The following is a 16495-nucleotide window of genomic DNA, read 5'->3' on the forward strand; positions in this document are numbered from 1 at the left end:
TCTTGGCCGGTACGCTGATTTTCCACCTTTGAAAAGAAACCAAGCACAAGCTTAGGAGCCTTTGTGGCAAGATAAAACTTCCACGTGCAATAGCATACTCTGAGCTTTGTGATGTCAAACCTTTTAGACTACTACGCAAAGCCAAAGCCAACGGAATTTTTTCTAAACTGAAGATACAATAAGTAGAAAATGCAAGACATCATACGGTAATGATGATGAGATAAAAAGAATTCTACAAAAAAAAGAAAGGCAGTACAAGTATTAATGAATACAAAATCTATAATCAGTACTGAGAAAATGTATCTAAATTTACTGCAATTCCATAAAGCAAAAGCACAAATGGTAGTGCTGTTCAGACCACAGTAATAAAAACACAGTAAGTAATAAGACATCTGCTAACAAAAAAAATAGTCTCTGATGCAGTTGCCTTCCAGAATCTTAAAAAAATTATTAGAAAGTTCATAAAATATACATGAAACTGAAAGGTGTCTCTGAACCCCAATTTAGACATGTTCTTTGCAACCACTGAGGTGCAGAGAAAGACTTGAGGCAACCACGAAAATTTTATTAGAAGTTCTGTACCAAACCGAAACTTTTCTTTTTTTTTTTTCTTTTTTTTAATGGAAGAAGCAGCACCCAAATGTTCCAGTGACATCACAAATAAAGGATAAAATTATAGATGACTGTGAAACAGTTTACATTTACACCCATTGTTTCAAAATCACAGCATGTAATATATTCAAAGGCTGGATGTCAAGAGATGAAGGTTTTGCAGCTGTGACAGTTGGAAAACAAGTATCACCACTGATAAAGAAGGATGGTTTTGTTTCTTTGTTTTTTCCTGGAAGCTTTAAAAGAAAAAAAGCTGGATTATTCAACTGGCAACTTCAACCTCAAGCCCATTCAGCACCATTTTCTGATTATCTACAGCAACCACAGAAAAAGTCTTTTATCTCCTGTATAATAGTTTTCCAAGTTTTCAAAATTGAAATCAGTGCTTCTCTCAAATCCCACTGTGTTGCAATACATCAGTGACATGGCAAAACAAGCACTTCTGAAGTTTAACAATGACCAGCAGTTAGCACTCACAGAGCAGTCAGAGACACTGGTGTAATAAAGACTTTTGAGGGGTTTTTTTATTGCTCTTAACGAAGACTTCTTTTATAGAGCTGTGCCAGGTCTCAAGAAGAAAATACCTCCTTCAAGATACACCAAGAGGCAGCAAAGGTTTCTCACTCAAGGGGGAAGAGCATTTTGTAATCTGAATGAACTGGAAGAAGACAGAAATAGGTAAAGATAATGGCACGGTCACATGGGTCTCATCTTCCAAGCCTGCAGGGTCTTCTTCAGAGCTACCTAGCTTTTAAACACAAAGAAAATGAAAGAGAACCTAGAGCAAAGTCCTTTAGAAAACTGTCGAAGTTGTTAACTTTAACTGAAGGCTCTGTAAAATCTTCACTTTCACAGAAGTTAGATAGGACTCATTGTTTTCTCTATTTAAAATGTTAACAAAACAATGCTCACAGTTAATGCACAATATCCCTAAAATGAAAGGTGTCAATAAAATCAACTTTTTCTACAATTTCTACTTCTATGAAGTGGGTTTGCTTAAAATGTTTCTTCATTTTCCATATTACAAAGAAAATAGAAAAGCAGCTCAAAAACTTCATTAAAACTGCAATTCAAAATTAGCATATTGCCTCACTTTTGCTTAGTAGGAACAAGAATCATGTAAGGAAGTGGTGGACCAGGTTACAAGCAAAGGGTGATGTGGGGAGAAGAGATCTCCAGATCAACAAAACTGGGCTGAAGGGGGACCACCTCAAACATACACATACCAATCCATATAAATGAGGGAGGGTCTACAGAACAGTATCACAGGGGGAAGATCGCCTTTCTTTTCTGGTAAATCAGTGCCTCTCTGAAGAGCTTAGACATTAATACACAAAATAGGTGAAACAAAGAGAAGGCACACAGAGAAGGTCTGTGTGCAGTTACAGGGCTACAGTCTCCTTGGGACTACTGAAACATCGCAGAAAAACTGACACAACTGGAGTGGTACAGTGGACAGATAGAGTCTCTTAAAAAGGATGAGTCAGGATGGCAAGAAGCAGGAGTTGCCCTTCATTAGAGAGTGCAGTATGAGTGCCCAGAGCTCTGCCTAGGGACAGACAATGAGCCAGCTGGAAGTTTATGAGTCAGGATTAAGATGGCAGACCAACGTGAGTGACGCTGCAGTGGCTGTGTACTGCGTACTGTCTAATCAGGTAAAAGATGTAGATGAGGCCTTCTTCAGACAACTGGAAGAGGCCTCCTGTTTGAATACCCTGGGTCTGGGCATCTGCTGAAAAGGTAGGATGATTTTCAAGAATTGCATCCTCCAAGTTCCAGAGCATGTAGGAAATAAAGGCAGCAAGATGCCTGCCTGGATGAACAGCGAGATCCTAGCAAAACTTAAATCCAAAAACAAGCTTGTACAAGAGTTGGAAGCAGGGAGAGTACAAAGGGAACATAAGAGAAATTGTCTGAGCGTGCAGGCATTGGTTTGGAAAGCCAAAGCCCACCTAGAGCTGTTCCTCACCCCCCTTGCCAGATTCAAGAAGAAGGGTTTCAGTACATCTCTCAGCAGCGAGACAAACACTGTGCTGTGAAAAATGTGGTCTGAGTGCTGAATGTGAAAGAGCACCTGGCAACAAAGGACACTAGAACAGAGGAGGTACTCGATACCTCCTACTCCTCAGTCTTTACTGGAATGATTTGATTCATCAATCCCATATCCTGAGACTGGAAAAGCCTGGCACAGGATTCATAGAATCATCAAGGTTGGGAAAAACCTTTAAGATCATCAAGTCCAACTGTCAATCCAGCACTACCTCTGTAACCCCAAAACCACTAAACCACGTCACCCAGCACCAGATCTAGACAATGCTTAAACACTTCCAGGGATGGTGACTCCACCACCTCCCTGGGCAACCTATTCCAAATGCCTGACCACCCTAACAGTGAGAAATTTTTTTCTAATATCTAATCTGAATCTCCCTTGTCTCAGCTTAAGGCCAATTCCTCTTGTCCTCTCATTGCAGGAATAGTAGAAGAGACTGGTCCCCACCTCACCATGACCTCCTTTCAGGTAGTCATAGAGAGCAATGAGGTCCTTCCCGAGCCTCCTCTTCTCAAAAATAAACAAAACTAGCTCCCTCAGCCATTCCTCATAAGACATGTTTTCTAGACCTTTCATGAGCCTTGTTGCCCTTTGCTGGACATGCTCCAGCATCTCCATGTGCTCTTTAAAGTGAGGGGCCCAGAACTGGACACAGCACTCGAGGTGTGGCCTCACCAGTGCCAAATACAGTACTGCCCTAGTCCTGCTGGTCACACTATTCTTGATAAAAGCCACAATGCCATTGGCCTTCTTGGCCACCTGGGCACACTGCTGACTCATGTTCAGCTGACAGTTGACCAGCATCCCCAAGTCCTTCTCCTTTGTTCAGCTTTCCAGTCACTCTGCCCCCCGGCCTGTAGTGCTGTATGGGGTTGTTGTGGCCAAAGTGACCTGTCAAGGTCAAGTCAAGAAGACTTGCTGAAAGAAAACCAAATTAGGAAGCAAACTGTATGTAAACAAAAACCTGGGACCCAGTGGGATGCAAATATTAAGTACTGAGGGAGCTTGGTGACAACCCCGCAAAGCCAGTCTCAGCTATCTCTGACAAATGATGACATTTGTCGGAGGTTCCTGGGTACTGAGAAAAAGTAAATATCATTTAGATCTTCAAGAAAGGCAAGAAGATCTGGGGAACTATGTGCTTGCCAACCTCACCACAATACCTGGGAAGATGAAGGAGCAAATAATCCTGGACACCATTTCCAAGCATATTAAGAACAAGAAGGTGACTGGGGAAAGGGAAGGGGAAATCATACTTGACCTTAACAACCATCTACAGTGAGATGACTGGCTTGGTGGACAAAAAGCAGAGAGTAGTCCAAGTTGTTATCCTGACTTCAGTAAAGATTCAGTTGAGTTTCAAAACAACATCCTCACAGCCAAAAGGATGAGGTGCTGACTAGACAGGTAAACAGTGAGATGAACTGAAAACCGGCTGAACTGCTGGCTTTGAAGGGTTCCGACCAGTGACAAAGTCCAGCTGAAGACCAGTTGCTAGTGGTGTATCCCACCATTAACATCTTCATTAGTTACCTGGATGGTAAGACAGAGTGTGCTCTCAGCAAGTTTGTGGAAAATACAAAATCTGAATAAGCGGCTGGTACATCAGCTGGTTGTGTTTCCATTCAGAAGGATCTTGACCTGATGTAGAAATGGGGCAGGGGGAACCTCTTGCACCTAAACACAGAGAAATGTGAAGTCCTCCACCTGACGAGGAATAACCCCAGCTACCAGTAGATTGGGGGCTGCCCAGATCAAGAGAATTTGAGGGGTCCTGGTAGCAGAAAAGAAGTTGAACGTGAGCCAGCAATGCGCCCGTGTGGCAAAGAAGGCTGACAGCCTCCTGGGCTGCATTAGGAAGAGCACCACCAGCAGGTTAAGGGAAGTGATCCTTCTCCTCTGCTTTGCTGTGGTAAGGCCACATACGGAGCGCGATGCCCAACTCTAGGCTCCTGAGCATGAAAGAGACACACTGGAGAGAGTGCAGAATAAGCCCACAAAGATGATTAAGGGGTTGGAGCATCCCCTGTATGAGCTAACAGAGGCTAACAGAGCTGCAATTGTTTAACTTCAGGAAGAGAAGGTGGGAGGGGGGAATCTTACCCATGTATATAAATACTTAGTATGGATGAGCAAAGACACCATCTAGACTCTTCATAGTGACACCTGGTGATGGAATAAAGCAACCCCCAGAGATCCCTTTCAATCATAACCATTTTGAACAATTTTGTGTTACCAAACTATTTTCTTGTACATTTCAGCTACTGGACCACTCTCAGCGTAAAATGATTGTGATGGGTTAAAATGTTGCATTGAAGTAAAGAATTTACCAAGATTTCATGATTCAACTTGCTTCTTCATTTCTATGGGCCTGGATTAATTTCCTTCCATGTAACAAAATCCACAAACAACTTATTCTCGGATCAAATGTATGAAGCAATGTTCACCACCAGCAGAAGAATATTTGTCAAAAACATGATGCTTTTAACAATCAAATGTAGCTTTAAAAATATTGCCAATTTCTAGGACTTTTGTAGTTCAAATTCACTCTACAGACAGGTAACATCCTTCAGGCCTCCTAGAAATATCTTCTCACCTGACAATGTCCACACTCTCAGAGACATAAAAAAGTTCTCTCATCTCCAAAAAATCGAATAGTTTTATCTCATTATGGCATTGCCTGAATTCTGAGATTATTACATTCAGTTCCCTCTCTAAAACACAGTAGAATATTCCACTGCAGCTGAAGTTGTTTTAAGAGGCGTAAACTGATTTCCAAAAACTACAATCCATGCCCATTTTCAGGACAAATATATGCTACTTCAACTTTTTCCTGACAAATTATATAGGAAGGTACAGTGATCATGTACACGTAATTTCAGTATTTCTTGTTGGTATTTCTTTTCAAAACTGTACATCATTGTAATTGATACTGCACTTACTTTTAATGCCTATATTTCTACAAAAAATAAAGCAGTAGAAATACTGTTTCAAAGTGAAAACTAATAACTCATTTAAACTATATCTGGGCTGTAACATTACACCAGTTTTGTAAAACAGTATCCCAAACATCCCAAAAGAAGACTAAGCATTCTAAACATTTAAAAACTGAATGAAAAGGGTTAAAAAACTTTTTTTCTTAATGGGAAAATACACTGTACAAAAATTTGCTATTTTATTAGTATGCACTTCTTCACTTGATAAAGCAAGAAAGCTTGTAATATATTTAAAAGAACACTTTCTTAAAATGTTATTTCTCCAAGACTTGCTTAATTCTTAACCATGTTATGATTTTTTCAGGAACAAATACTTCTACAAAAAGCAAAATACTGCATTTTAAAAAGGTAATATAATTGCATCTTTAAGCAGTCAGGAAACTGGTTACAAATCATATAGCAACAAGAATGATAATAGAGGAAAAACTTTTTTCACATGTAAAACCCAAACATGGGCAGCTCTATCAAAAGAAAACTGAGCAGTATAATCCTCCTTCTAAAAAGGTTAATATATAGATAAATTTCACTGACATAAAAAGTCCCAGAAAATGATATATCAGTCCAGTACATTTTGTGTATTAAACCTGAGAAGATATTTGTGTGGCCTAACTATAATCCTTTTACATTAGAAATACTATTTAATTTCTATTTAAAATTTAAGAAAGCAATTGACCAAACACAAAGAATTAAATAAGGCAAAAGAAAAATATCATAAGACTTTTGATTTGGTTTTTTGATTTTCCAAATGATGCAGTATCTGTGTAACAAAAGATAAATCTTTTAGAAACAGCATGGTTTTAAAATTAACTATGTTCCCTTAAACAGAAGGCAAAACCAATCTCACTTCAAAGAGGACTTGAAAATTAAACTGGTAATGGTTCTAAATACTGCTGATGTGATTGCATATTTTTATTCTGCTGACACAAACAAGTCAACTCATCTTATTAAAAGCTGATCAAAACTTGAGTACCTGAGTCTTAGTTTTCATGCTCTTTAAAGGAGTCCCTCCTCCTGGTGATACACCTTTTAATTCATCCTTTAACTTGGTAATGCTATTAGTCAAAATTTCCAGTGTTTTCATGATTTCTGCTTTGTCTTCTGACTTCATGGTTTTATTCTTCTCCAGCTTTGAAATCAGCATCTGTCCAATTTAAAAAAAAAAATCTTTTTACTCAGCAACTACTATTACAGATCTGTTTTCCAGTACTCATTACAACTAATAGGTAAACTGAATATTGCATTTCTTTTGTTGCGACCCACAAACTCAACATATAGGGCTTTTAGCAGCTTACATTAAATTAAAATCTTTGTCTGAATTTCTTATTTGTTGCCTAATGAACATCTGATATTTCCATTTCAATGAGACACATTTGAATTATTTCAAAATTTTTATTCAACTAACTGACATTTTGGCCTTTTTCCTCTTCCTAAGCCTAAGTGCAGTCATACATACTTTTCTACATCACCCTCTCCTGCTCTTGTCAAACAGAACTGAGGTTTTCCCTTCTCCCAACAAATATATGCACGTTGCACCCAAATTAGGCAATTTCAACTAAAATTGCACCTAAATTGCATAAGCTCGTAAGGTTTTTTTAAAATGAACTAACAAGACAAGTTAGATTAAAACTCTAAACTTAAAATAATGTTTAAAAATAATTAAAATAATGCCATTCTAAGAGAATGCTTATTTTATAGGTCTTTTTTTTAGTTTGTGTTTACAAAATCTGAAATATTTTGAAGTGAACTGAGATTATACAACTGAATTTCTGACTGTCTTTAATGCTAACACTTTACCTTCTGTGTTTCAATGTGCTTCTCTAAGATTTCTTGCTTCTTTTTTCTCATCTCTTGTTGAAGTCGTAATGCCTCCTAGAAGCATAAAAAGATTACAGAACATTTCTAGACTTTGAAACATAATGCCAGAAGAATAATGTATTATACTTGGCAACTATACAGTAGTAACTTACAATTATAGGGAAAAAATAGTAACAGAAACTCAAGATACTAATAGGCAGTATTTCCAATTATGTTTTGGAAAACAACATGTCACCAACTTACTGAAAGTTCTAATTATCCTTCTCAGTTAGATCTATGCTGGGGATATTTCACCACTGCTTACATACAAAGTAATACCTTACACAACTCCAATGAAAGATGAAAGGCAACGTATTACACTACCTCAAGACATACAGCATGCAAGAGTTTAAAGTGCAAGGACAATTATCTTGAAAGCAAATGTAAATCAAGTCCATCAATTAAAACACATTCTCCAAAACTCTTACAAGCAAAAAGAAAACACATTCTATTTTCTAAACACTCTTCTAAAGTGTTACCCAAAGAAAACTACCTCTTTTGCATCTGACTGCTTTAACTGGGAAGTGACAAATACTCTATCTGCCAACAAGAGAACCTTGGCATTGCAATGGGCAACTCACAATGAACTGAAACCCATCAGGATGTGACATACTGCAGTTGGAATGAGAAGCAGGAGGAGATGCCACTGCTGTGCTCAGCACCTACTAACGTTGCTTGTGAGAAAGCAATTGCTTCTTGCTCTCAAATACAGAATGAAGAAGTCTTAAACAGCAGCATACTTGCAGAAAACCATTAAGAGCTTTGATATCAACATATTTAATGGAATGAAAGAGGAGAGGCAGAAGATGATGAACTGGAACCACTGCAAGTGGAATATCTTATACAAAGAGTGTAAACGCACAAAAGATGTAGAAAAAGAAATAGTAAAGTTTCTGTATGTCTACCCAAATACTGACAAATTCTGCTGCATGAAACGTTAGTTTTGCAATACAGCGTGCAAATAATTTTTCTGAAGGGAAAGGGAAGATATGACAAGGGGATGAATGCTAAGAAAAACTAGGGAGACAGAAGGAAAGGAAGGGAGTGAGTCCCACAAAATCATGTTTTTCCACAAGTACTAGTATATTGTACCAGAAATTTCTGAAGGCAGGTAGGAGCACAAGACCAAGTGAAAAATGAGCCAATCACTTAGCACATCTTCAGTGTCTTCTCTCAAAAAACCTCTACAGGTGTTATGTCAAGTTAATAATTTTATTAAAATTTTTCTCCCATTTTACAGGCATTTAGCATTCTAACTTGAAAGGTGAAGGCTCTAATTCTGAAAAACATGTGTTAGGGGACAAATATGAAATGAATTCCCAAAATTAGAACTGATTTTCTTTTAAATCTGGACCAATGCCATAACTGACATGCAGCTAACAAACTGCTTGTTCAAATTATGTTAGATATGAACTATAGAAATTTACCAATAGACCAAAACCTTTAACAAGTGTATTGCTTTTAATACTTATGTTTGTATCTAACTTAGTATTGAACTCTCAATTTGTGGTTTAAAAACAGAAAGATAAAACATTGTCCTATATTTAGTTTTTCTAAATGACAGAATAAATTTTCAGAATAAACCTGAAAAACAAGATTTGCTGGGTTCTTTTGAAAGTTCTAAGCAAGCTAAACTACAACTGGACGACCTAATTTAAGGCCTATTTTTTTGTTGCATTTCCTCTCTAACACAAATAAAAAAGAGGAAGTCTAGTATGTAAAAATAAAAATGGGTGCAGAAGAATTATGGCTTGGAAACAACAAAATGCCAAGTCATACAATCCTCAGTTCTCTCAAGTGAAGAAGCAATTTTGGTCACAAGTACAGAATACACTGAGAAGAGAGGCCAGTTCCAAAAAGGCTTAAGAGAGAAGAACAGTGACTACACTACACTCCCTTTCACTTAAAACAGACAATTCATACCTCAACATGGAGACTCTGATTCCAGGAAAAAGTGTTTCACATTTTGAATTTCTACAGTTTTAAACCTGCTTATGCTGCCTGAACATACACCGAAAAATAACAAAACAATGCTGAATTTTCTTGTCCTTTGCAGGAAAAAAAACATAGTGAATTTAAGTTTACGACTAGTTTCATCTATGCTCTTGAGATGAATATACATAGTGCTCTATCTCTAAGTCACAAGTTCCCAACCTAGGTCCATTTTATAAAGAAGCATATTTAATTTACCTGTTTTTTCTTCTGTGCTTCATTAGAGTCTAGCACGGAAGTGGAAACAACAGGCAAAGATTTCTGTGCTGCCTTCAAAGCAGCAGGGTTGTACACAGTTTTTGTCAAGCCAGTAGAAGTGGATAAAACCTATAGGAGGAAATCATTTTATTTTTTTGCCAGTGAATTTCAATCTTTTAAAAAACCCACATGAGTGCTGAAAAATATGTAAGCGTCTTTTCTTTTGTCTGTTTTGATGATATGGAATATAAAAATCTGGTGTAACAATTTGGAGTTGCTGAAGTTAAACAATTTTTGAAGAGGAAGCACAACATCAGAGATTTAAGTTATAAACATCAGATTATGAATCCTCTTCATTGAGATTTCATATGTACTTCCAAGCTTCAAATACATAAAAATTTACGTATTTGACCATAATATAGGAAAGAGAAGATTGAGACTGTCACAAGAATAACTTGTTTTTCTTTTCTGTTTTGAAGTCTAAAATACAGTATTTCATGGCTGCATGAATTTTCCAAGCAAGAAGTCAACATAATTTTAGACAATAAGGTCCAAAGTAAATACAACATTTCCTTTTCATATGCAGTTTGTGGAAAGTAGAGTTTGCACAATTTTCAAGAAGTAACTCAAGTACAGGGAAGTCTTCAACATCATACAGCAAAGGAAGAGACTCCTATATCTCTCTGTTCTTTTTCCTACATTTGTAGTGAGGTATGAAATTTCTCCATGACTTATTGAGAAAATAGTTGCCTGCTTTACAATCTCTGTAAAGTATACTATGTACATCGCAACACCACCTGAAGATTTGGACTATTTTATTTTCTTAGCACATTCCTTAAAGAACATTTTGGCCATACTAGTATTGAAAAATCCATGGCTAAGTCCTAGAGATAATATAGGCATGACCTTGTCCACTTTTTAGCAAAACGCAGAAATTATGCAATTGGTATCGTTTCCACAAGTTTAAAAATATTTTCTATATATGTGGAAAATTAAAAGATGCATGCAGATTCTACTGGTCACCATGCACTCCATAAAATAGATACAATGCCCACCAACAGAAGAAAAAAAAAGAGACAGCTGAGAAACAGAAAGACAGAGAAGACTAAGAGATCAGAAGAATTTACAACAAGAATGCTTCATATAAACCCTTTTCACTTCAGTGTGCTATTTATACTATTTCTTCCCACATTCAAGTGTTTTCTAGAGGAGGCATTGCAGAGAAAACAAAAGCAAAAAAAAAAACAAAAAACCAATGCATGTTAAGGGGTATTATATAAGGTGATATAAAATGCTCTAAGAAGGCCATTACAAAGATGAAGGATTTTTTCTAAACTTATTAAAGCACAGTAAAGTATGCATGTCCCAATCATACAGTTTCTATTACAAAGTAGCTTTAGGACAGGCTACATCACAAACAAACAAAAGGAAGTAAAGACAAAAATACTGACGCACTCCTTTTGCCCTGAACTGTCTTCATGGCAGAGTGAACCACATTTCGGCATCTCTTTTAATATAAGGAGAGATGCCACAGCAGATGTACTTGCATCAACTAACACAGACAAGTAAAAAGCAAGACTCATGTCTTCTAAATCTCTTAATACTATTCAAGAGAAAGAACAGCGTGAATCTCTTCACAAGTTCACGAATTTTAAGTCCCTATACAGATCCTAAAAGGCATCACATTATCTCCTTTTCCTCCTGTTCTTTGGGAAGCATAGCTACCTCCTTTCTTACTAGAAAGTTCTTGTTAAACCCTGCATTCCATCAGAAACAAAAAACGATCTAGGACATGACATCTATGTTTTCTGACAGCTGTAAATAATTTAATTTCTAATGGTTGTAGAATGTAATCACTGCAAACTAACCAAGTTATTTCCTTGTAAAGGAACAGTAGTAGGTAAACCCAGGTCAATTCAAGCTTCAGAACCCTACTAAAAATGTCAAAGGAAACTGTTGTTTTACAACCAATCCAGTTACAGCCCAGTAGTTCATCAAAATCTATGAGCTCATCAAAATATTATAAGACAACAAAATACTGCAAGACAACAAAGCATAAAACCATTCTAGCATGAATTTACTCTTTGTAGAAAAGTGTTTTCAGGATAACTCAACTCTTACAGAATGCGAAAAAAAATAGAAGTATTTCCACTCAAACTGCAAAGTGAAGCAGACCTCCTATTTCTAAAGTTAGCATATAGTATGTATGTAAAATGTAGTTCAGGAATACACAGCAAGGTATTTATCTGCAACTAATTTTGGGCGACAAGAATGGAACTAATCAAACCAACAACAAAATACAGGCAAGAAGCCTAGATCACTGTATTTAGGCAGACTGCTCGGCTTGAAATGAATCAGAGAGACCTCCTCTAACATTACAACTCAACTTTTAGCTTAGTAGCTAAGTACAGCATAGTATCTCTGGAGTGAATTTTACTCGTTAGATTACACTTAATCTTATCAACTACCATTCTGAAAAGGGGTGGGGGATGTGTGTAGGGGTAAATGCAGCAGATGCTTCATTTATTTCAGATCAAGGCAACTCCCAATAGAAAAGATATGTACCTAGGCAGAGGAATCCTTTTACAGAGTAAGACTTGCTGTCCTTCTACTACAACTCTTCTCAAATGAATGTTATAAACACTGTGGAAGCTTGTCCCCTAAAGTGCTAAACAGATCTGGAAACAAGCATTACAAACTTTGCTACTAAAGTAAACGTGTCCACAACTTTGTATTCTGAAAATTGGAACCACTGGGCAAAATAAATAACTCATAAGCACAACTCAGGCACACCTTTCCCACTTTATCTCTCTTTGTCCTTTCTATACTGATAAATTTCCACTTTTATCTTTCTACAAGTACTGCAAATTGAAAAACCAAATAAGAGGATAAATGTTTACAGCATCACCTTTTAAGGGGCACAGAAGTCCAGAAACATTTTTATAGAACTGTTTTCTATAGCTTCATATATAGTGTCAAAATTTATTTATTTTTAAAAATTATTTCTGTATACTTCTAAACAACTCAGGATTATGGAACATATCTAGTTATTTTCATGACTGAATAAAAGGAACCTACTATATTAAAACAAAACCCACAGAATAGCTTTCTGTCCTAGCATGTTTTCTTCTTCTTATAATCATTTAGCTATCCACTGAGCTCTGATATATTATACTTCCTAAAACTAATCTTGAACAAATGAACTTATTCATAGTTATGAAACAAACTTAATATTGACACAATAAAAAAAATTAATTCTACTGAAATTAAATATGAGAGAATATGAGACATTCTCTTACCTTTTCAGTTGCTGGAGTAACTGGCTTTGACACAAAACCCAGTCTATCCTTCACAGATAATTTAGTCACATTCTAAGAAAACAAAGCAAAATTATAGTTCAAATGTACTTTATGAATATTTTACTGTTTCCTTTGTAACTACAAATATTAGCAATTTAGAAAAAAAAATTAACTAATAAAACCACAGACTTTTAAGCAACAATACAAGGAAAATATTTAAGCAGTTGATAAAATTTATTTTAGATATTTGATTTTGCAGTTAACAGAAGTCTACAGATTGGATAAGACAAAGATAAAGCCAAATTTGGAATCAAAGATTATACTACATATTGTTTGCAAGAAGTCAAAAACGTGCCAGCTAGAAGAGGATTATCTGCATGGGCTCTTTTAAATACACTACAGTTCTTGTATTTTATAACCTGCTATTTGCAGGCATCAACTGCAGAAATCTGTTGTTTGAATTCAAACTACAAATGTGTTCTGAAATGTGGTGGTCTTACTTTCCAGAAGTAAAACTACAGCAGTGGTATAATGCTAATAATGAAATATTTCTAACAGAATAAAAAATTAAAGGCTATTTCTAATGGGAGTGACATGTCAAGAGTCTGTCATTATTCGCGCTGGTATTGCAGTTACATTCTTCCTTGTATTAGGGTTGATGTACAAATTCTGAAAACATTTCTAGATGGTGACCATCGGTCTCTAATGGTTTTAGCTGCTTAACAGATAAAATATATTTAAAAAAAAAGACAGCTTTTAGTTCTTTGGATAGAAGCCCACTTTATTTTGAAATCTGAAACGAGCAATTAAACACAACAATACTGAAATATATCCAGAGCCTTTCAGTTTTTCAACAAAGCAAAAAGCTAGAATACTTAAAAATTAAGTACCGTGCTCAAGTAAAAAAGCCAAGTATCATGCACTGAGGAAAACTTTAATATGAAAACACCATTCATAATACAATTAGATGCACTTAGAAGTAGTCAATGTGTACTTGCACTATGTGAGTAACTGTAACTGATACATTCATACATTATGGAACCTATCACAGAAAGAAAAACAGGCAACTGAATTTCTTACTATAATACACACCTGAGTGACTTCTGTATTGGCACTCTGTGCTTCTGCAGGTTCAATATTACTTGCAGGTACCGGGCCCAGTCGCTCCTTCACCGATTGCTTCACTGCTGGTAAACTAGGTTGCTGAACTAAGGGCTGTATTACCTGTAACACCACCCCCATCCCCGAGAAAGCACATCACCATATTAACAACAAAAGACTGCTACATTTATCATTCAATAAGTACACAATGAAATTACTGCAATGGCATTTACATTTACACGTCTTCCTTTCTATCATTCAATGGCTTTTTCACCTCATAGGAAAAATAAAAGCTTCATGAGATTTATTATGTTATACTGAATATTTGTGCAGCGCAAACAGCCATAACATCTATTTTGCACTTGCAGCTCACAAAGGTGATGAAACAACTCTGATTTATCTCATCTACTCAAACTAACTTAGATCCTACCTGTTAGAACTGAATAAAAAGCAAGAAGCAGTCTTCTGATTCCTCTTACAACTCTTTTATCATCAACCATTTAGTTATGAAAAGGCAGAATACAAACTTGTATTACAAAGCCTCCCACTTTTTACAGTGATATATCACTTTTCATCTCCCATGTGTTTAATGTGGACAAAATAGGAAAAAAAAAAGATATAGAAACATGCAGTCACAGGAAAAAGAAAAGCAGCTAATCTTTGAACCTTCCATGGATATACTCTGACAGCTAACATTTTTCCTTTTTTTTTTCTTTGACAAAAACATTAAACACTTAAGACTGAAAAAATATGCTTCCAAGCAAACTTATTGTCATATTTATGACCCTCAGGAGGTCACCTAATCCATTTCTCCACTGTAGGGCAAAGTCAGTTATGCCACTACTGACAGTATCTATCTATCTAGTTCTTACAGATTTCTGATGAAAGAGGTCCTGTCACCTCTTTAGGCAAAAGTGTTTCAGTATCCTTTGGCATTAGAAAATGTTTTTTTAATATCTAACCTAAATCTCTTTGTGCTGCCTTTTAAGCCCAGAACTTCCTGTTTTATCTACTTCAGATGAGGAGAGTACATTATTTCAGCTTCTTGGCAGAAGCCTTTTATTTGATGATTTATTATGTTTGACTCCCATCATCTTTATCTAAGTATTTCCACTCTTTCAGAAACTCTACAATAAATATTTTCCAAAGTACTCCTGCTGATGAAATAGCAGTGCTCAAGCAATCGTGCTGGACCATATACTACTGAAGGGACAACTTAAAAGTCAACTGACTTTACACTGAAGAAAATTCAAAAGCCTGTCTTTGGTACCTGACAGACAAAATCTGGTTGAAACCATTATAAATATAGGTGAAATTAATTAAGAAATAGAAATCTTGACAAAAATTCAAATACTTATAGTATGTGAAGAATTGTAAGAAGAGTTTTCATACTACTTGTAGGTATGACACCAGATATTAATTTCAATGAAATGCTCCTGAAAGGCTTATGAAGTAAAAATACCTCTTTACTGATTCAACAATTTGATAGCTGTTACATTTTGGGGTAGAAGTATTGGACTTAGAACTTTAATTTCCTGTAACAAGTTTTTCTTGTCACTGTGTGCCTTCTATTGCCGATAACAGACTTCAAACTGTAGTCTGTTGACACATGCTGAATGGTTGTTCTTTGTGAGGCAGGAACACTTCCCTGCTACTAAGGAGAAATTAATTTTCAAACCATCAAGGTTAACTGGCTAAAGGTGGTGTGCTGGGAAGTTAGTAACACCACTAAAAGTGATGGCACTATTTAAAATAACAAATATATAAATCAGATATGTGTTTGGAAATACATAGTTAATAATCCAAGCTGGATAGCATAATCAGCAAATAAGATGACAGCATAGTCCGAGCTATCCTTCGAGCAAGAGGGAATATCTGTAGGAATGCAAACGATGTACTCCACTGCCCTCTTCTGGCTGAGGAGATGGAAATCAAGCTTAGAAAATACCATTTTGAGTAGCAAGCAGCTTTTTTGACCAAGCATCAAGGATATTTATAAAATCTAAACAATTATAACTAAGAAGACAAGTGTCATTAAAACTGCATTTTTTTAGGAAAACATCAGGGCACTTATTACAAAAGGAGAGAAAGGAAACTTAAAATGCTGTACAGCAGGACTGCTATGGAAAATTGGGTCACTGATTCTGAATGACATACATCATCAAGAGAAAGAGGGAATTCTCAACTTAGAGCAGCAACTGAAAGAATCCTCTAACAACTCATTCATACATTATATCAGCATACATAAATAAGTGAACATTTCTTCTACAGAGTCTGCCTCATATTTTAAAAATGCAGAATGTGTTGTTCCACACTGACAGCAAATCCAATAAAGCAGGATACACAAGTATTTCCAAAGACTTGCTACACCAGATGCTGACAAGACTCTCATG

General features: G+C 36.2%; 1 protein-coding gene across 3 annotated transcripts in view; it reads right to left on the bottom strand.

Moving 5' to 3' along the window:
* RBM26 (RNA binding motif protein 26) overlaps nt 1–16495 on the bottom strand; it is a 56777-nt gene that overhangs the window by 13607 nt on the left and 26675 nt on the right. For 2 of the 3 annotated variants that reach the window (XM_018071168.2, XM_018071167.2), the window contains exons 13-17: nt 14094–14225; nt 13002–13073; nt 9703–9831; nt 7453–7527; nt 6629–6799 (exon numbers count right to left, since the gene is read on the bottom strand). In XM_018071168.2, the coding sequence (XP_017926657.2) occupies nt 6629–6799; nt 7453–7527; nt 9703–9831; nt 13002–13073; nt 14094–14225 (579 nt within the window). The remainder of the gene's footprint in view (nt 1–6628; nt 6800–7452; nt 7528–9702; nt 9832–13001; nt 13074–14093; nt 14226–16495) is intronic. The other variant, XM_018071169.2, reaches the window with a different exon arrangement.

The sequence above is a fragment of the Manacus vitellinus genome, unplaced genomic scaffold, assembly GCF_001715985.3.
Source record: "Manacus vitellinus isolate BGI_N305 unplaced genomic scaffold, ASM171598v3 scaffold_2_pilon, whole genome shotgun sequence".
In the NCBI taxonomy this organism is placed as follows: domain Eukaryota; kingdom Metazoa; phylum Chordata; class Aves; order Passeriformes; family Pipridae; genus Manacus; species Manacus vitellinus.